This window comes from Puntigrus tetrazona, chromosome 14 (assembly GCF_018831695.1).
Source record: "Puntigrus tetrazona isolate hp1 chromosome 14, ASM1883169v1, whole genome shotgun sequence".
NCBI classification, from domain to species: domain Eukaryota; kingdom Metazoa; phylum Chordata; class Actinopteri; order Cypriniformes; family Cyprinidae; genus Puntigrus; species Puntigrus tetrazona.
This window is the reverse complement of record NC_056712.1, coordinates 4,840,674-4,862,634: the sequence shown is the minus strand read 5'-3', so window position 1 is coordinate 4,862,634 and position 21,961 is coordinate 4,840,674. Positions and strand designations below refer to the sequence as shown.

At 39.0% G+C, this 21,961-nt stretch overlaps 1 protein-coding gene across 2 annotated transcripts in view; it reads left to right on the top strand.

The window, feature by feature from the left end:
- Positions 1-21,961, top strand: part of nlgn3a (neuroligin 3a) — a 149,129-nt gene that overhangs the window by 87,514 nt on the left and 39,654 nt on the right. For both annotated transcript variants that reach the window (XM_043257594.1, XM_043257595.1), the window contains one exon: positions 3,540-3,725. In XM_043257594.1, the coding sequence (XP_043113529.1) occupies positions 3,540-3,725 (186 nt within the window). The remainder of the gene's footprint in view (positions 1-3,539; positions 3,726-21,961) is intronic.

The window sequence follows — 21,961 nt, the reverse complement described above, 5'->3', positions numbered from 1 at the left end:
GAACGGAGGGCGAAGCATGGGATGGACAGAAGAGTGCAATCTGCCTGACGGCTTTAGTGATGAAAGAAGGTGAGGAAATCTCGGTGGGTTTGCTGTATATTTAATGTGGTCATACTCCAGTGTCAGCTCCTGCCCAGCTCCCACCAGCTCAATGTCATGTCATTGTTGCCGCATCGATCGATATCTGTGTGTGCGATTGAGCCAAAAAGTGTTTTACAATGGTGGAACGGGAACGTGCAGGACTGGCCCGAGAAAGAGCTCTCGCCCCCTTTCAGTCTGCTTTGTGAACGAGAGCTATTGTTAAAAGCGCTATGTAGATAAAGCCGAAAACTCTTAAAGGAGAGTCTGTGTTTCATCACCTTTAGTGATGTTAAGTACTACTGATATTGTAAGTCACCTTTTTTCTGCATTAAAACTGCCCGTAAAAAGCACATTCCTGCCCCCAAAGGGATAATAATATCGTTATGTATTGCATTATCGTCAAATTAACAAGTACCATCATCCCTAGAGGACATATAGGATGCTGAAAATGTACAGATAGCAGATTGCATTGCCGTGAGAGTCCTATTCAACATAAACATAGCGAAGTGATGTAACAAGCAATAACAGATTGAAGCAAAAGCAAACATAAATGCTCGTCCAACCTCGGTATGACCCCAGTGGTTTGTAAATTCTACAACAGCTCTGTATAAAAGCCATGATGCATAAAAAACATCTTTATATAATCTTAATTGCTTTCTAAAGAAAACATTTGCTACCGCATTTCCAATTAAAATACATCCACAAACCATGGAGAATATATTTTTAAATGTAGCCTGTGGGTTGGTTTGGGTCGTCTTCTGTAATAGTTCTGGATCTTGTTTCCAACTTATCGTGTGCACCCCAATTTATATAGAATCATTTCCAGTCCATGTCATCCCTGCTTGTTTTTAAGACCATTTTGTTGCGTTGTGCAAAATGCAATGCTGTCAAACGATTAATTGCAAGCAAAATAATATTTTGAATGCGGTTTTTGTTTACATTAAATATATGTGTAATGTGTATATTTATTATATATGTATAAATACACACACACACAGTATATATTTGGAAAATAATGTTTTTACATTTATGTATTCTTGTATTTTATGTTATACAGAAATATATTTAATATATAAACATAACATATTTTTTTCTTAAATATATACATGCATATATTTTTTTTTAGAAATATACACAGTACACACACATGTATAATAAGATAAAAAAATTCTATCTTGGATGAGATTAGTCATGATTAATTGTTTGACTGTACTCGTGAAATGTAAAACAGAAATATTACAACAAAATGATTATAAAATAATTGAATAAAAATGAAATAGTTTAATTAAAAAACCATGTGCGTAATTATGTTATAAAGTATGCCAAAGGCATTTCATTTTAGATGGGATGTTGACAAAAAAAGAATACCAGCGATTTTACATTTGCATTATTTATGCATTATTGTATCTTTTATCGTCAAATTCTATTATTCATTCGATTTTGGTTTTTTCCACCTCTAGTTGTGTGCTTGGAGTGAGGTCTCACATCTCGCTCCCAGTGAATAATCGCATGTTTGGTTGTGCTCATTAATGAGCATTTGAGAAGCAAAATGCAGCGGTGTGTTTTGCATGAATACAAGTGAATTAACTCGCATTTGATTCGGCGTGCGCCTCTACGTCAATATAAAGTGACATAATGAAGTGCAGTATGTCTGCCAATGCCCTTGAGATGTTCAGGAAAGCTGCTCTCTTTAAACCTATTTCCTTTATCTGTGCACGCTCCTCTGTACAGGAAGCAGCCTTTCAAAAAAACATGCTTTATTTGATATGCTAATATATTACATGCTGTTTAATTGATTTGTTCCTGATGAAAGCACAATAAAAATGGAATTGGGGAACAAGATAGCGAACCTTCCTTTCTGTCCATGCGGGAACAGCACTGCCTTTACATTACAGTCGTTTGCTGATATAAAGAGGTGTTCAATCACTGTCCGTTCGGCATGCTAACATGCTAATGTGAAGCTACGTCCTAAAAATAAGGCAGCTGCCTCGCTTGCGTTTCGTATAAAGATACCTTCCAAGGAAATTCAATGCGAGCAAATGTTACGGCAGTTATATCTTGGAGGAAATGGAATCGTACATCATGAGTTCTTTCTTTTTTATTTATTTCTTTCAACCGCTTCATGAGATGGCACTTTTATTCTTTTTACCAAGTGAAGGATGCGACCAAATGAAGGCAACTCGGCCGACCGGAGGTTCAAATATTGAATTCGGACATGCTTCTTACTTTCTAGCTTTCAGCCACTGCTGGCAAATTGAGATTACATGCAATTGGTCTGTCAATATATTTGATATTACCCATCATTCATCGGTTCCTTAATTATAGAGAGAAATTCTCTTTGATTCTAATGCTCTTCTGCTTTTTATTTGATCAGCATGTTGACCATTTGACCAAGATCAAAATAGCACATTCTATAAAATATGACCTAATTTAATATACACATCCTGCAGCCCTACAGCACTTTTTTTTTTTTGGCTGCTTAAACTGAATTGCAGGTGGTTAGTGAATGAGACGCAGGGGTTTGCACCGAAATGCTGCATGCTAAAGTCGCACAGCTGTTTAGTGAATCCCCTCTTATCTCTCTCGCCCACTCTCCCCTTCTCTATTTCAGTCTCTCGTTTTCTCTCACATACGCACGAACACACGCACAGTGCCACACATGTTAACACCAGCCCTGCAATTTGAGGCCTCCCCTCTAGAGATGTCAGGTTGTCAAGCCTAACCATCCAGTGTCGGAGTGAAGACAGGAAGCAATCCAGATAAAACATTTAACCTCTATGTATCAGAAAATTCATTTCTCTGTTAGCAGTGCTAATAATAGCTCTTCTGGGAGGCAACATGTAGATGAACATCATTTCAGTCTTGTTTCTCTATTCCCTGCTATGAAATCTAGAAATTCTGGCTTAGCAAAATGATGTTCCGTGCATACAGCAATGCAAATTATGCATTTGCTTTTATTATTTTGTTATGGTGCATGTTTTACTTGAGCTGTCCGATTTATATATATATATAATTATAGCAACATTCGTTCAAGCTACACAGCAATACAGTGCAAAAAAAAAAAGTGAAAGAAAATGTGAATGGTTGTGTTTTCAAGGCATTGCTATGTACTTGCCGAAGTATATGGAGAAATTAAGGTCGTTGCTCTGCCATTTATTTTAAGCTTTAAAATCCAAAAGAGATCACCCTTCCTTGACATGCATTGAGTGTCTCTTTCAAATTGAGTTTGTGGGACTTATCATCTACCAGGCGAAATGAAAAATGAGTAGCACACTTCTGCTCACTGAGCTTCAGAGTGTGAAGCATCATCCGCCGTCCAATGCAATGTCTAAAGTCCATTGCAAAAGCAATGCGAGACCAATTAAGAAGTTCAAATCTATGATTTTGTTTGACCAGTGCCTTCAGAAGAATCCTCGGGGGTTACAGGTTCTCTTAACACTGCACTCACTCTATTACAGGCTTCCTCAGCACAGGAGACCAGGCCGCTAAAGGGAATTATGGCCTTTTGGATCAGATCCAGGCTCTGCGCTGGATAAGTGAGAACATTGGCTATTTCGGTGGTGATTCCAACCGCATCACAGTTTTTGGATCAGGAATCGGTGCCTCTTGTGTGAGCCTTTTGACCCTGTCCCACCATTCTGAAGGTAAGAGCACATTTCATTCCACAGAACAAAAAGAAGTCTTTGTCAAATGAAAATCCCCTAACACTCAACTTTGCATAATGATCTTTCTATCACAATGCCAAGGACAGAAAAAGTAATATCGGGAGTAAAATGCTTAAGCTCTTTATATGCTGTCAGTTAACTGTTGAGTCATCACTTAGTTTGTAAAAAAGAGAGTAGTAACAGTAGTAAATTATTAATAAATTTTTAGTTATTAGTTATTTTTATTGTTATAAATGATTACTTTAAAAAAGTATTTACAGTAGACATTCATTGATGAGCTACCACAATATAATTAACAACCACAAAAATATATAAGGAATGACAATATAACAGAATAACAAATAATAAAGAACAACTGTAACACTTCAGGGCACCTCACATACATTATATACATCATATATATGACTTGTGCAGAAAGAAACAGAGAGAGATATGGACATGATCTAACAGGTAATTTACACACAAGTAACTTCATCCATTAACCAGAAGTTATAATCTATTCTGTTTGCAAACCAAAGAGAATTGAATTGAAATTACCTTGTAATCAACAGTAAAAGGTAAAAATAATATGCTTGTCAGTAGCGGTTCCACACAACTAGCGTTGCCTTTACTTATTTATGGACTAAACTGCTTAGCATGCGTGCTAATTCATGGTGGACGATATGACATGTTGCAGATGTGTTGCTTTTCTGTTAACGACTTGTTTGAGATTTTGCATACACCACCAAAGTGCTTTTAATGATGTCAGGGACGATGCACTGGCAATGAATTGCAAACAAAGTGTGTAAATTAACATGCATAGGTAGTTATGTATTTATGTAGCCATAAAGAGGCAGCGGTTTTTCACAAGACTTACCAAGGTTACATTTATCATCTTGTACCATATGATCATAGCGGATGCTGTATGTAAATCTAAAGTAGCTTCCCAAGAGGCTTTTCTGAGAAGTGAGACATAATTATAGAAAAGTCAATTGGTTTTAAAGGGTTTCCATGACATCCAAATTAACTGTTGAACCTGAGTATGTTTAATGATAAAACACATGTTCAGCCTCATAAGTCAGTTGTTAATTGTAACTATTAACTCCTTTGACATAAAGATAAACACTCTTTGTATTGTTGTAAGACTAGATTGGAGCTGCGACATGTTGGGATACAAGCAATCGATATTATCTGTCAGAACTGTGTAAATGAAACCACTGTAATTCTTTCACTATTTTTTTCTATATAGATTGAAAGTTATGTCTGGCTTTTTTTATGAAGTGAATATTAAAGTTTCAGATAAGGTATTAGCTTGTTTCTACACTTCGGTTCCTGCCATGAATAATTTTGCGTGTTTGTTTGCGTCCTCCAGATTGCATTAGTGCATCGTTTATTGCTTTGATTTACTTTGGTTCTTGATAGATTTCCTTTACCATACGCGCATTTCTATTCACATAATCCATATTGCCAGGCTTCATGTAGCATGTTATTATACGGTCACATCAAGCGCTTCATTCCTTTCTCAGTAAATTGAATATTACAGATGCTGATGTTTCCCCTGAATAGAAGTATATTCCCTACTTGGTTTGATGAGATAAAAAAGCAGTACTGGGGGGAGCTGAGTTTTACTGACAGCCTCTATAAACTATCAGGATCCTTGAAAATTGAAACAGGAATCCTGCTATTGCAAAAAGGGGTACTCGCCCTGAGTGCTACCAATATCAATCAGCTAGCTCTGCAATACTTTTCAAAGCTGTGATTTTAGCCATCACAGCAAGGGAACGGAAAAGGATTACCAAATGGTAATGGCAAGGCTCTGAGGAATGCAGTAAAGAATCCATTTACTCTTTTATAAAAAGTAGATGTCATCACAACTTGAAGATTGAGAAACACAGTTGTCTTGGTCATAGCTATATAGTGCTTATTAGCACAACAAAGCAGCGCAGTTTAGACTAAGGCATGGGAGACAGAACAAAGTGTTTGTGTGCCATTAGGCAGTTTTTTCCAAGTGTGATATGTTCCTGGAACAACTTTGTGATTATCCGAAATGATTTGAAGAACCAGTTTGTAGTTTTGGCTTACAGTCGGTGTTTGGTGCATTTACATCAGTGTCATTCATCTATCACTGGTTAATGTTAGGTTTAGGTGTAGGGATTTGGTCACAACATATTTTGTTGACCTAAAGGAACACATCTAACTCATCAAAATCAGGACGTGAAGTGAGAAAGATATCCAAGTGATTAAGATTACAGTTGAGATGTTTTTGGAGTTGTTTCAATTTATATGTGGTTGATGACTTGGTAAGCAAATCTATGTTAGGGTTTGTTTGGTCACTCTATATCAGGTGGCCTTACATTTTTAAAAAAATAAGCACAATGTACTTATTGTGTTTATATTACATTGCAAGACACTTTTACTGCTGCTGAAGTGGGATACATGTGATGTGTCAACAGTGTAATTATAAATGTAATTATTGATGTAGCGACATGTAGGCATTTTTAAAAATGTTAAGTACAATGTGGAAACATGTATGTACACAATATGTGCATTGTATAACATTATTTAAATGCTTTAATCAAGTACTTAGTAATTAAGGACTAATATAAAGTGGGACCAAGTGTTTTAATCTACAAATCATTGCATCTAATTTTAAGGAACAGTTCACCCAAAGGAAAAAAAAATTTCTTGGCAAGGTATGTGTGCTCTCTAAATGATGATAGCTCTGCTAATTGGAAAAAGACACAATTGCCCTTTGAGTAAAGTGGGAAACATCTGATGAAACAGATTTCATGCACTGTCCAGCTATTGGACAAGGCAAATCCAAAGCTGAAATCCCACAGCACACTGCAGGTGAATCCCACCCACAGTGCAAGAGCCATTCACATTTCCCCTGACCCTGATCCCCAGGAAAACACAATTACCTGAATCCCATCATCTGAAATACCAAAGGCCCGGATCAAAAAACACTTCAGCTCCATCCTCGCAGTGCAGTGCAGTGTGTGAGATTGAGTGTGATGCTTGCTTGGCAAGTGTGTGTATTTGTGGTGGTGTTAATGAGGCCACTGTGACCTGTCTCCTCCTTGCAGTCTGGCTCATCATCTTATGGGGCCTGCTGCTCCCACATGGAGCTTGCCCTGTCTGGGCGTGTGGCAGGCCAGGAAAGAGGGCTTCATCTATCAGCCCACTCCACTGCAGGAGTTAGCCTGCCCGCCAGGCCCCCGCTGCGGGATGGATTGCAGATGCATCCCACTGTCCTCCTCCATCATCAAGTTTAAGGGCAATCATCTTCCTTGCTTCTTTGATGGAAATGGGGATCTTACGTAAAGGGAGAGAACATAGGTTTCAGTTTTTGAACATGATCACATGATCTTTCAGCCATCTGTAAATATTCTCATAACGTGATTCACACAAGAGGGAGATTGTTTCTTGATCAGCATCCTTTATCGATTGGGGAACAACATTAAACTGTCACTGACCTCTGAAATTCTGGTAGATTTAGGGCAGGGTGATTGGTCTTGCACCTGGAAGCCCACCTTAAAACAGAGTTTAGCTGTATCTCTAATTAAACACACTTGAACCAGCTAATTATGGTCTTCAGGATTACTCGCAACTTCTTATCCAGGTGTGACCCTCCAGAAGCTAATTTGAACTGCTAGAGCCAACCAACCACCTATACAGTACATTCTGATATCTATAGCTTTAGAGTTAGGGCCAGGTTTTGCAAGGCATAACTACCGACCAATCACTGCTGTCAGGTTTTAGGTGTAGGGATGAGGCAGGGATGTTCAGATTTCACACACCTAATCCTCAGATCCTGAACCAAGCTAACCAAGATCCTGAGGACCAACTGGTGTGTTGATACTGAATGGAGCTAAAAGTTGGCTTTTTAAGAGTAGAATTGGAATAACATTTTTGCAGGACCCTTATGAAAAAGAAGTTTATTCAAGTGTGTTATTAGTATACGTCTTAAAAAAACAAAAGGAAAGTATACTTGACTTACATTTACACTACAGAAAAGTCTAAATATATTTGAGCCGTACTGTGCTCACAGAATCTGTATCCACCTCAATAGCATCAGAATTGTTTTGCAAAACAATATGAACACAATTAGAACACTTTTAGATGTAAGTACGTAATAGTTAAGGCCACCTAATATAAAGTGAACTACTATTTTACTTAGACTATACTTCAAAGTGTGCTAAAAATTCTACTACAAGTATTTAAATAGTAAACTATCATTATACCTATAAGTTCACTTTTAGTGTAGTTGCAGGGCAAGCTAAAAACATTGATGTAAACTAGTTGTGTAGTTGTTTAGTTTACTATTGTTATACTTAAAGAGTACTTTTTATACTAGAAAGTGGGCCAATTTAGTCCCAAGTATACTATTAGTAAACTGCTATTTGTATACTACGCAAAGCACATTTAAAAATAGTAGATACTTAATAAAATAAACTTGAAGTATACTACTTTTTGGTAGGTTAACATTCCTGTCAACTAGTCAGTATGTCCAGTTTCAGAGGTAGGGGTGTATTAAGGATGTCCTGCTCATAGGGGGCCAGATTTCAGCTTCAACCTAAAACGAACAAACCCTGTTGGAGCCAATTGCAGATAAATTCTGTAGGAGGACTCTCTGTAGGATGTTGTCTCTCCAGGAGCAGACCTGGTTTAAAGTTAATGCTAGGGCCTTGCACAACTGTGCTTTTCAATAGGTTTAAAGTTTGGGGTTGTAATATTTCACCAACCAACTAGTGCCATCTAACAGCAAAGATGGGTTATGGCCAGGGCTAGGGAAGCACTGTCATTGTTGATATGAATGTTTTTGCAAGCATTTGTATCTCATGTATTTCAGCAAATCACGTAGCTCAGAGACCACATGTTCTGTTCTGAGCTCTTGACCATGTCCTGCTACTGCCCCCTCCTTCAAATGCATTTCAGCTTTTCTTCTCCTGTTTTCCTAGCATCAGTGCTCAGGGAGGGAGAGCAAACAAAAGGGCAGGAGAATGATGGCGAGAATAAGGTGTTCTAAATCAAGGACATTAGCCAATCTCGTGTGTTATTATCTATTTGGCATAAGGCTGGCTCTAATTGAACATGCAGATTTGCCTTTTCTTTCTCTCTCCTAATAATAATTATGATGTCAAATGAGAGATGGCTCCACGGGCTGCTGCTGGAATATTAAACAACTGGAGCTTTGGCCGTGTGTGTGTGTATTGGAAGATTGTTGGAGGCCTACCAACAGTGTTACTGAAGGTCATCAGGAGTCCTTTTTTTCTATTCCTGTAACTAATCAGCCTAAAAGCTCTGCTCGCGAGGACATGCTCCCCTTTTAATGGAACGTCTCATACATTAAAGGGGACTCGTGAGGGGTACGTTGGAGGATTCCTTCTACCCATGTCAGCTCTCATTTTTTATGAAGACTTTTGGGTTATTGAGGACCATAAATATGCACACTTAAATTGTGTTAGTTTTATTAGCGAGATGGTATTCATGGGGGTAGCTTTGTGATGCACGACTTTCAACCGTTAACACTTTGAGCTACAAAACTGTGCATGAATAAGAGGCACTTGAGTCTAATGAACTAAATGAGATGATGGCTTAACAAAGACTGCATTGAACAACGACACATCAGACTTAGTGACACAACACGTTAGGGAATGAAGAGATGCTGTATTTGCTGTGACATTACTGTTAAAATAATGCACAGATAACTCCTAGCCAGTTGGCATGTCAAGTCATAGTATTTCTTTATGACTGAATGTGGTCTTGTTTTAATTGAAACCATAATGTGGTTAGACTTAAAGTGACAGTGTCTCATATAGTGAATAAGGGCTCTGAAAAGAAATCAATCTACTTTATGACTTTAATATTATATGCATTCAAGTTAAGCAAGTCCATTTGCTTTAAGTGTACTGAAAGCACTTAGTTTAACTGAACATCATTCTCTGGCTGTCCTCAATCACTCCACACAATGTTTTTACACGTCACAACAGTTATTCACGCCTACGCTATTCCACTGGAATTGAGAGATGGTGCCTAACTTCTCAAATAATTGCACTTGTCTCTCAGCTCTGTTGATTTGACTAATTGCTATTCATTTTTAGGGTTTTATGAGCATTAACAATCCCTAAAAATACCATGTGTGGTGGAGATGGTCTTCATTTTGTGCAAAACAGGTTGTGAATAATTACCTTGATTTTGGAGAATAATTATTTCATGACCTCATAACTGATGCTCGGAAAATTTTGCTGCATCAAAATTTGACTTTAATCTGACTAAAGTAGGAGGGGTTTATGAAAAGACTTTGCAAACAATCATATGCTAGCATTAGCTTTATTTTTGACATCCAATTGTTTATTCATCTTTTACATTTGAGTCACCAGAGTGAATGAATGCTACTGTGTTTGACAAATTTCCATTCACACACATTGTATACTTCTTGTCATATTATTCACTCAAATGCAAAGTATAAATGTGTATCACAAGCATGCAGTAGCAATTTTTATATACATGGCATGCAATGGGTAGTAAAGTAATTGCACAATTTAAAGTACATGTCATGTGGATATCATAATCTCAAAGAAATATTTTGTAGTTTTTGTAGTGTCTGTTTTTAAAAACAGTCTTTGTCAAATTTAAAATAAGTAATGTGTTATAAAGGTCAAAGGCAATGACATGCATGAAAAATCTGATGCAGTTGTTATTTTAGGATTATTTTGATTTAGATGTGACCAAAAGAATTTTAGTGTGTGTGAGTTGATCAGTTATTCTGTTTATTGCCACCATTTTGAGCCACTGAAGCAGATTTACACAATGACTACATTTAAACCCTATCACATCGACAGGACAACATTTACGTTTACATTTAGTCATTTTGCAGATCCTTTTATCCAAAGCAACTTACAATGAAATACATAAAGCGATTCATCTTAAAGATGCAAACAGACAGAGCAAGTGCTCATAATACCAGTCAAGTAGTGTTGAAAGAGATGAGTTTTCAGCTGTTGTTTGAAGATTGACATGGATCCAGCATTCCCGAAAGGGATGGGAAGATCATTCCACCAGCCAGGAACAGTGAACGAGAATGTTCTGGAGAGAGATTTCAAGCCTTTCTGTAAAGGCACCACGAGGCATTGCTCACTCGCAGATCTCAGACTTCTGGAGGGGATGTAGCTTTGTAATAGTTAATGGAACTAGACGGGTGCTGAGCCTGTGGCTGTTCTATATGCAAGCATCAGTCTCTTGAATTTTGTGCGAGCTGCAGCCGGGAGCCAGTGCAAGGAGATGAAGAAAGGCTCAGTGAAGACCAATCTCGCTGCTGCGTTCTGAATCATTTGTAGAGGTTTGATTGTGGTTGCAGAAAGTCCATGTGGAAGAGCATTGCAGTATCCAGCCTAAAATGACAAGGGCCTGGACAAGAAGTTGTGCTGTAAGAAAGGCCCTGATCTTTCTGATGTTGTGCCGCAAGATCAAGCAGTCTTTGCAGTGTGCTCTTTGAAGGTCAGCCGGTTGTCAAAGATTACACCAAGATTTCTGACCAAAGTTAATGGGGTAATTGTAGACAAACCTAGCTGGATGGTGAAGTCATGCTGTAGAGCTGAAGTGGTGGGGAAGACAAGAAGCTTGGTCTTGGCCAAGTTGAGCTGCAGGTGATTATCTTTTATTCTTGCCTAGATGTCTGATAGGCACCCTGAGATGCGGGCAGCTACCGTTGGTCCATCTGGTTGAAACGAAAGGTAGATCTTTGTGTCATCAGCATAGCAGTGATAGGATAAGCCATGTGCCTGTATGATGGGACCCAGTGATGTAGTGTTATTTGGAGAAGAAGAGGGGTCTAAGAACCGATCCCTGATGAACCCCAGTGACCAGTTGATATGTTTTGGATACTTCTCCTTCACAGGCCAACTTGAAAGACCTACCAGTGAGATAGGATTCAAACCAACGGAATATAATACCTGTGATACCCAGCAATGAGAGGGTGGACAGGAGGATCTGATGATTGACAGTGTCAAAAGCAGCTGATAGGTCAAGCAGAATGAGAGCTGATGATCTGTGTTTTGACTATGAATGGAAAGAGAAAGATAGGTCTACAGTTGTCTATAAGAGATGTGTTAATTGTAGTTTTTTTAGCAGTGGGGTTACCCAAGCTGGCTTGAATGCAGTGGGGAAAGTGCTGGTATAAGATTGCTTGGAGAAGATATGCTGGGATTGGGTCCAGAGGGCATGTTGTAGGATGGCTGGAGAGGAGAATGTTGGATACTTCTGCCTCTGTGAGACAACAGAAGGAGAAGAGTGGAGTGTCAGCAGTGGATGTAATTGGTTAGGGGTCCTGTGTGTGTTGGGTTGAGAACTGACTGCTGATTGTTCTGGTTCAAAAATGTAGCAAAATCATTAGCTGTGATGGGAGGTGGTAGAGGGGGACCTAGAGAATGAAATGTTCTGAAAAGATTATGCATGTCTGGAGCACTGTTGATCTTGTTGTGAAAATATTAAGATTTTCCAGTGTGGACTTGAGAAAAATTAAAGCAAAGACCTCCTCAGGTCTGATTGATTTGCGTAATTTTCTCTTGGCTGCCCTGAGTTTGGTGCAATGCTTATGAAGAACATCAGATAACCAGGGGTTAGAAGAGGCAGGCCATGCTAGTCTGGAGGAGAGAGGAGAGATGGGTAAATGAGGGAAGAAAGGAGGACAATACAGAGGAAAGATGGGAGGGAGAAAAAGAGCATAGGTTTCATCTAAAAGTAACTCGTATAGGGGTCACAGCCAATCACAGCTGTACTGAGACAGTAACTCATTTTGTATGACATTTCATCCACATTAATCTTTTCCACCTTCACATTTAAAACTTGCTACAGTATTTGCTTGCTACTTGCTACTGTAAAAACCTCAAAAGAAAGATGACTTCCTGTGAATCTTTACCTTCTGGTTTTGCTGTTTTCTTACATGCACTTCCTCTGTGTATAAGAATACATTAGCTATTTGATGCACAATTGAAACATATCCTACGATAAATGTGAACAAAAATATTAACAGACTGGTGTGATACTTCTTATACAGTGGTCACGCTAGCTTTGAAGGATGAATGGTTTTTCTATTTACTGTGTGTGGAGACAAAAACAGTTTATGTGACCCCATTTCAAGTAGCTGGTGAGCACAACCCCATTCTGCAAAATGTCAGAAAAACAGGCTAAAACATGTACATCAAGAGCCTCTCTAAATTCAGTGATCGCATTTGACCTTTAGAAATGACAGAAATCTGGCGGTATCCATTCTTTTGCGTTCCCTCTGAAATCCAACCTATTGTTGTTTAAAGACAACAGAAGCAAATATGTTTTTGTTGAATTCGGAGCATCATAAATGGCTGCAATCGCTGACCAGTGAAGCTGCCATGCACCGGCAGGTAAATGTCAGATCAGAAATCAGAGAACAGAAATGTGAGTCTTTAACACCATAGCTGATTTCTGTATAGAAAGAGCCACTGGCGATTATGGATGTAGTATTCACAGAGTTTGGCTGAAGATGCTCTGACAGCTGAATACTGCTCTTTCATAAGCTATCAGGCTTTTAAAGCTGTAGTCTCTTTGTCTCTCTTCAAAGTATTCAGTGGTACATTTCATCCAAAGCATTTCATCATCTGATCACAGGAAGCATTAAAAACCGTCAGAAACTCCATCAGCTGTGGCGTATTTCTGCTTTATCAGACAGTTTTTTAAAACAGGTAGTTACACTTCATTTAAACCTCATAGAAAAGAAAGCCAAACTACTTCCTCAGAAACAGATTAAAAAATAAGGCATCAAATAAGAGATAAATACATTTTGATCGACGCATGCTGTAACCTTTAGAACTCATAAATGTGTTTTGAACCTCTGAAACATTACACAGAGTTTACTTGTCAGTGACTGGATGTAATGAGCGTAGATGCTTACAAAATGGAAATGGGTAGTTGACAAATAAAAACTGTAGCGTGTCCTATTGTGTGACGAAGCAAAAATGTAGGAAAAACAACACACAACACACATCTTCATTCTTAGAGTTACAAATAGCATGAGGGGTTGATCTTTAATGTTTTTTTGTTTGTTTGTTTGTTTTTTTACAATTATCTGTCACCTTTTACACGTCAACTACACAAATAGACATTTTACATCAGTTTTATTAATACTTACTAAGTGTTACTACTGTAAAATAATAATTCAACTAATATATTTTAAATACTTTATATTATACATATGACAAACAAATCAGAATCCCAGTAAAAGAGATTCATCTCAATGATATATTTATTCTATGATTTACAGTATACACTCTCCTATCTCTCAGACACATCTGTTCAACTGCTCATATCTATTCAGCCAATCACATGGCAGAAGTTCAAGGCATTCATGCACGTAGTCATGGTCAAGAAAATTAGATTCGATAAGTTCAAAGTGAGCATCAGAAAGTTTTTCAGAAACCAATGCCAGAGGTCAGAAGAGAATGGCCAGACTGGTTTGAATTGATAAAAAAGCAAAGGTAAATCAAATAATCACTTGTTACAACCGAGGCATGCATAAGAGCATGTCTGAACAACAACACAGCAAGCACTGAAGCAGATGAGCTACAGCAGAAGAAGACCACACTGCTGTCAATCCTGTTAGCTGAGAACGGCAAACTGAGACTACAATTCACACAGGCTCACCAAACCCAGACAATAGAAGATTGAAAAAACTGGTCTGATCTGTCTCAATTTCCACTGCGATAGTGGGATAGTGTTAGGTTCAGAATTTGATGCAAACAACATGAAAGATCCATCCTGCCATGAATAAAAAGGTTCAGGCTGCTAGCCACAATGCCACAATTCTGTACACAACGGCTCTAGTATGAATGTATGGGACAGTAAATGATGTCAAGCCGCATCTGCGTGCCTGGAGTGCTCTAGTAGGCATCTATGTATGTCTATGGTTGAGACCACATTGGGTCCATCTTGTTATGCCTGCTTCCAAACAAATTCACAAAGCTCAAAAGTTAATATGGAGCAAAATCAATTAGGAGTGTTTCCAGCACCTGGCTGAATCTATGCCATGAAGATTTAAGCTGGGTCTGAAGACAAAAAGGGGGTCTAACTCAGAATAACCCCATGAATTAGTGTTAAATTAAGATAACATTAAAATAACAGCATGCCACACTGGGCCTTCTGTGCCAATTCTGGTGGGCTCATCCTACCTCAAGGGTCTAATTTTAGGTTTTCACTTTAAAATAATAGTGATATGTTTTACTCCACACATTTACAAACATGACTATGAACCCCTCGTTAACAAATAGACAGAAACATCTAATATTCCACATGATACAACGTTGCATATCACAATTATCCAGAGTCACAAAATTACCCTCGAAACATTTTAGACTAATTAAAGCTTACAAATAATTATATTCAGATGAAAATAAAACAGAAGCATATCCGTTTATCAAATGCGTTGGGATTTTCTTAAGTACTTAAGAGAAGACTATTTCAGTTCAGTGAATTTTAAAATCCCAGCCCAAACCAGAAGGACCCAGCGTGGACACAGCAGAGCGTGAAGTATTCTCAGTTGCTGCAATATGTCAGACCTCCAACTACAGGCCATGTGTTGAATAACTCTGGGAAATGATCGATAGGTCTTAAAGCCGCCGCCCGTAGCTACATGTAGATGCTACTTACATCCAGCGCAGTGAAAGCAACACTGAAAGTAGTAATGGATGGACAGGCAGTGTATAAAGTATAAAAAATAGCCATTTGTCCCAGAGGGAGTGCACATCCAGCTCTCCTTCAAGAGAAATGGAGAAGTGACAAATTGCCACCCATAGGAATGTAGTTCATTCTGGGACTGGAGGCATCATTCGGGCACCTGAAGCAGTGAGACAGGTCTATAAAATATAATACCTGGTGATTTGAGCCCTGACAAGAGGGTGAGATCAAAAGAAAAACTAAAAACATGAGGAAATGTGAAAGAGGATAAAGAGTGAGTTATACATAATGCATAGCCATCAAACTATAAAGATTCTTTCTCCTCTTGTCATTTCTCGTCCCTCCAGAGAATGTAAATGTACATTTTCTTTCTTTCTTTCTTTCTTTACATATGAAGATCTTCAGAGACATCTAAATCATGGCATTCGTGTTATTGTTTGTTTTTATTCGTACTGTACATAGAAATGATAATGGCTAGGTATGAGTGAAATTAAATGGTTATGATTTGATAAACCTAAGCTACAATGCATGATACAATATTTGAAATTCTTCTGACTTTTCTCAAGGGAAAAAAAGATTTCACTCCTACTATTGAAATAATAAACTGCTTAAAAATGCTAGTCAAAAAGGTAAAAAAAAATCTGCCTTGAAGATCAAGTGAGCCACTGAAGCCCCCTCAAAAAATGCATGATGTCACTGTGATGCACGTAATAAATGGTTCCCCAAGGTGCTGCTTCTGTGGATTGGCAGACATTTTCTGAGCAAATGGAGCCTTTCTCTGGCTGTGTACTTTGGTTTGCTGTGCCTCGGGTCAGTGACCTTTCTCTAGAAAAAGAGCACTGCATGCTAATCTATCCTCAAAAACATCTCAGGAGCAAGAAATAAAATTCTGCTCCTCACGGTAATGTCAAAAATGATATCGTAGTGCATTACAAAATTGTGTTCGTCAGACAGCTACTCACGGGGCGATATTAAAGTCAATACTTGCTCACTTAATGTCCATATGCCACAATAAAATTTGTGAATCAGAACTAACTGTTGTATCATCTATATTATAAACGGTCTAGAATTTAAATGGATGAGCCACATGAATTAGCCATTTGACTAATGAATTATATTAGTGTGCTTTCACAGTTGGTTTAACTGGTCCGAACCCAAGTTCGATTGCTCCCCTCCTTGTTTTCACGCTGTATTTTTTTTTTATCACGAGCTGCAGTATGTTTGCATCATGAAAATGGCAACTCTTTGCCTTTGTAAAAATGCATGCTTCAGTTTTATACTGTTTTTATCTGTACCTCAAGACATATAAGAGGAAAATATAAATATAAATTTCCACAATTCCAACAAATTGCACATTTTTGCTCATTTTGGACCCCAAATGAAAATTCATGTACATGAGAAGTATTGAATATGATATTCAAAAAAGGTAATACTTTAGTATAGGGACCAATTCTCACTGTTATTAGCATGCCTGTCATTAACATATTTGCTGTTTATTAGTACTTATAAAGCACATATTCTACATGACCATATTCTACATTCCTAATCCTACACAATATCTAAACTTAACAACTACCTTACTTCCTATATAATAAGCCACAACTTTAGTGTATTAGTGTAGTGACCAAAAAACCTTTTTTTTGTAAATATTGTTTATAAATGCCCTTACTTGTCAAGGCTAAAAAGGCTTGTTATGATTATTTAGACTCATTTACTAGTATTAATTTAGTCGATATTTATTAATAATAACACTGCAATTGTTTTGTGACTTGTTGTCTTATTCAATGCCAAAAGATGCAGGTGGAATTTATTTCTAAACTTTAGCATAGGGACCAATTCTAACTATTATCTAGCCGCTTGTTAGCATGCCTATTAATAACGTAGTGGCTGTTTATGTGGCTTATAAAGCACATATTCTGCATGACCATATTCTACATCTCTACCCAATACCTAAACTATCTATTACTAAGTATTAATAAACAGCAAGTTATAGTTAATGGTTTGTTAACAGCAAGAATTGGACCGTAAAATAAAGTGTGTGCATATACTTTCCCACAGACTTCCTACAGAATCCCCACTTTTTCCTAATCAATGCATTGCAGCTTAAATTCTTAGGGTTCTAGATACGGTTCTTTCCATCTAGTTTCTTCCTCTTTTTCGCTGCTCTCTTTCGCTTCTGAGAGCTGCACTGCGCCGCTCGCTTTCTTCCTCTGAGGCAATACCTACCCTTTCCTCCATCATTTCGCAGCCTCCTCCTTCGCACTCGCACTCCTTCGCTCTTTTTCTTGGTCCTTTGAGACCGTGCCTCTCTCTGGCCCCCGTGAAAAGCGGCCATTATAGTTGGATGCGTGGCCGTCTGAGTTGGCACTCCTCAGCGCCCACCTGCACAGGAAGCCTAACACAAAGAGCATGACAGCTGAGCGCTCGATCCCCCCTCCTCCCACCCCGCCCCCACCGGCCTCCTCTGCATCGGCCCCCGTGTCAACCAGCTCTTTGTCTCCGCATCTGATAACATCAAACATGATCGAAATAAAACTCCTGCTTCCACATGCTGCCTGAGAATCGCTGCCAATCAGCCTCCGAAATGACCGTCTCACTCCCCCGCTCTCACTAACAGCTCCAGGTCTTTGGTGCGAGCTTAACACCTCTCCTTCACCTCGTGAATGCTGCTCACATAATGCTTTGCTTATTTAAGACTTCATTAACGGCCGAGGTGCATGCAGTGAGCAATGGCAACTCTCGTGCAGATCCGGCCGACGGGTTTCTCTGCAGCGGCAGTCGTACGCATTGCCTGTTAGAAACTAGCATGCGTGATGTGCACAGTATCTCAATACCTGTATGGCCTGCTGCATTTACCGTAATGTAAAGCAATCAAGCACTTTGATTGAAGACAAATTGAAAAAAATGCTAAATTAACATATAGCATACATGCAACTTATATGACAAAGTGTTTATTACTATTTGTTACCGCAATACTATTTTTAAAGGATTGAAGTTAGTATACAGAGTAAGTGGATGCGGTTAGTATTCACTTTTTATAAGCAAGACATATATTTTTGGGGTTGCGTTTTAATCTGCAGTGGCATGCAATCGCTTTTGAATGAGCACTGTTTTTTCGCTTTCGCATTCGGCAGTGAGAGGAGGCCGGGAGAAACAGTAACTCCTTTGGGGGGTCGAGGCCTACAAACGCCCCCCTCGGCGCCGGCCCTGGCACACTAGGATGCCGTATCCCACAATTCAGCGCTCTCAGATTGATCGTTCAATTTGATGAATGAACTCAAAGCAATATTAAACATTTTAAATTATTGTCTCTTTCTCAGCAAGTTATTGATTGTACTGCCGAAAGTAACAACAAGACATTTTTACACAAAATTGGATTAAAATGAAAAATAAACACATTTATTTCTGCAATGACAACTCAACAAATTAAATAAGCACCATAATGGCGTCTGTGAAACAAGTGTTTGAAACACTGCAAATGACATAGAGCATTAGATATTACTTTTAAGTCAGCAGCGCGGTACTACTATATTACTGGTACTAATTTCAGTTGCATTTCCACCAAATATTTCCATCTTTCTTATTTAAATCATGTACTTTGCTCTCACGCTTCACATCGCATGGCCTGAACGGTACCAACAAATTTGCAAAAAGGTTGGTGTCCTTTAAAATTTTTTGCTACTGAAGCTCTTTTTTTGTGACGATACATTGTGTTATCCTACAATAGCGTTTATTGTAAAGATTAAATTCACGTCGGACCCTGTTGTTTGGCCTGCTATTCAACTAGTGCGATTGAAATTACCCATCCATGTTCCTGTCAACCCAATCTCACTCAAGAGCCCTTCAATCCCCTCACCTGCACAAGACAAGACTATTCTCTGTTACAGCCATTGCCTTTGATTTCAAAATATTCGTAAGCACGATGAGCTGCTTGTTTCCTCTGAACATCTTGCAGCCTGACGAAAATAATTAGAGATGGAAAAAAGAAAAATCACGGATAGCAGAGAGTTTTCCTTCGGCTCTAGCCAAATCAAAACCAATCCAATTTATTGAGCCGTGGGTGTGTTTGGTGCACATGGTACACTAAATTGTGGCTCGGAGAGAAGCTCTCATATGCGGTGACATGGGGAGCGTATACCATCTGGAGCATTAGCCGTTGAGGAACATTGCCACTGGAGTGCACAGCGATGGACAGTTGCTTTCATAGCGTGCAGGCATCAGTCAGCCTGACATGACTGCCTTATCTGTAGAATGGGATGAGAAATGCACTTTCTGAGCATGGTTAAATCCCAAATGGGAGGAACATTCATGTTAAAGAGTGAAATCTCTCCAAAAAAATCCTAGCACTCAGCTTGTTTGGGAAAAAAAAAACCTTTACCGGAAATCTTTAACCTTCACTCCCGCGGAGTTGCAGAGGATTTTGAGCTTCAGAGAACACAAACTGTTTCATTTAAATATATGGATTGTTTCAGAGCAGTGGGCTTAGCGACAACCTTTCAGACTAAATAATGCGGCAGAGACAAAAGTGGATGACAATTGCTAAAACTAGATTTGTTCTCTGCCTTCCGTAATATGCTGGGGGGGGTTTGTGTGTGGCAAACTTAATGTATAATATGGGGGCATTCTTCATCACAGCGTGTCAAACCGCTCAGAGATAAATGTGCTTATGCAATCTTTCTTAGACAGTACTGTTCAATGGTGTTACGTGAATGCTAGTCTCACAGGGCCAGACGCTTGACAATCAGCAAAGGGTCCACATTCCACCTTATTCTGGCCAAGAACCACCCACTTAGACAGGAGAAAGGCGTCTGAACAACATGTAAAGCGGTCACAGTTTTTTATGAGTCATTATGGGATTTTTTACAATTAATTTTGACTGTCAAAAACTGTTCTGAAATGCTGTTTGTTTGATGGATGGATGGACTTATGGAATAATTAATGGGTAAAGATACCTACTTTACATTAAATGCATTTAACACACCTTAATTGTTAAATATTAATATGTTATATTTTTGTTTTGTTTACGCATAATTAATAAAATCAAATCACACTGATTTTTTTTTTTTTTGGACTTTGTTGGTCTTTGTCTCCTTTGCACCTATTGATTGCCATTAGGTGTGCAGAGATTAATTGTTAATTGTTCGCTCAGGATTAAAAAGTGTTAACTGTAGTATCCATGGAAATCTACAAATACTACAACTGAACTATAGCTACTTTAGCAAAACACATTTGGTTCGTTTTAATATGCGTATGTTGCTCTGAATAGTTTTTATATGTTATGCACCTTTTCTCATATGAGCAGCTTCGTTGTAGTTTACCTAATTTAAATTGGTTACCAAGTGCCTCCAAGTGTGTTCCTCAAAAGTACTTATTGCAGCCGCAGAGCACCAAAAGGTGTGTATAGCACCTCTTTCCGGTTTTGTGTGCAACGTACCTCAGACGGTCAGGGAATGGGCTGTGGGCGATTTGTGGGCACGACATGCGCTCGGTTAATGTTAACTGCATACTGCTGCTTTAGCTTGAATTTCTCCTATGAAAGAAGTGATGCAACTGGCACATGAAAAATGCAGTCCTACCCCGATGCGATTGTTCTCTGGAGGGTTCCCGGACTCCAACAAACAAGTAAAGGCTTTATTAGCCGCAACCAGCTCCGGTGCCGAAAGAACATCTGTTTGCTAACTGGCAGCATTGTTAGCCAGTCGTCTTTGTATGCCACACTGCCAAGACGCTCCCCGTCTGCTAATAGAATCCTCATTAGGCAGCAGGCTCTTGATGGGGAACGGTGCAGCTATGCAGTACTCGCTCTCCCATAGGTGTCTATTAAACGGCGACCACCTAAATTATCTGACCTTGACCATGTTGGGATGCAGAGGGAACATCCTTTTGACCCTACCTCTGAGAGTTTTGTCATCTTGCCTCTACAGGCCCACTATCGATTCCCTTCTTTTATGTATTAGGTCACACGCTTGCTCAGACCCTAAGATAATAGGCTCTGACCAGAAACAACACTTGCTCAGGCTGCTGCTCTGGCTCAGCGAGAAGGTCAAAGCTGTTGTTTTTCAGTTTAGTTCGGAGTGTGGATTCACTGGAGCATTCAGAACGCACCTCTATAATTTGATGAGAGCCACTGCAAAGTCCATTTCTCTGTGTCAAAACCGATAAAGTTTGGATGTAAACTGAGCAAAGGGGGCACGGAACGAGGCTGCTCTGAATGCATGATCTCCGTAACACTTCATCAGCGGCATATGAAGCCGTTTAGCTGTAGACTGTGGAAAAAAACTGTTTGGGCAGACGTGTCAGGAGGTCAAGTGGACCTCTGAAAGCCAATTAGGTTCTCTCATAATGAAGCTGATAATCAGTAATTCTGTTTCGCCGCATGGTCGGGCCTGCAGGAGAATGATGTGGTGGCAGCAGGGGGCTTTCATCTGTCAGTCTCATTCAAGGCTGTGTGTGTGGATTTTTACAGAGAAACACACCTTCACGTAGTCCAGCTGCAGATGTGTTTGTTCAGTCTATTCTGTGCGGACAAC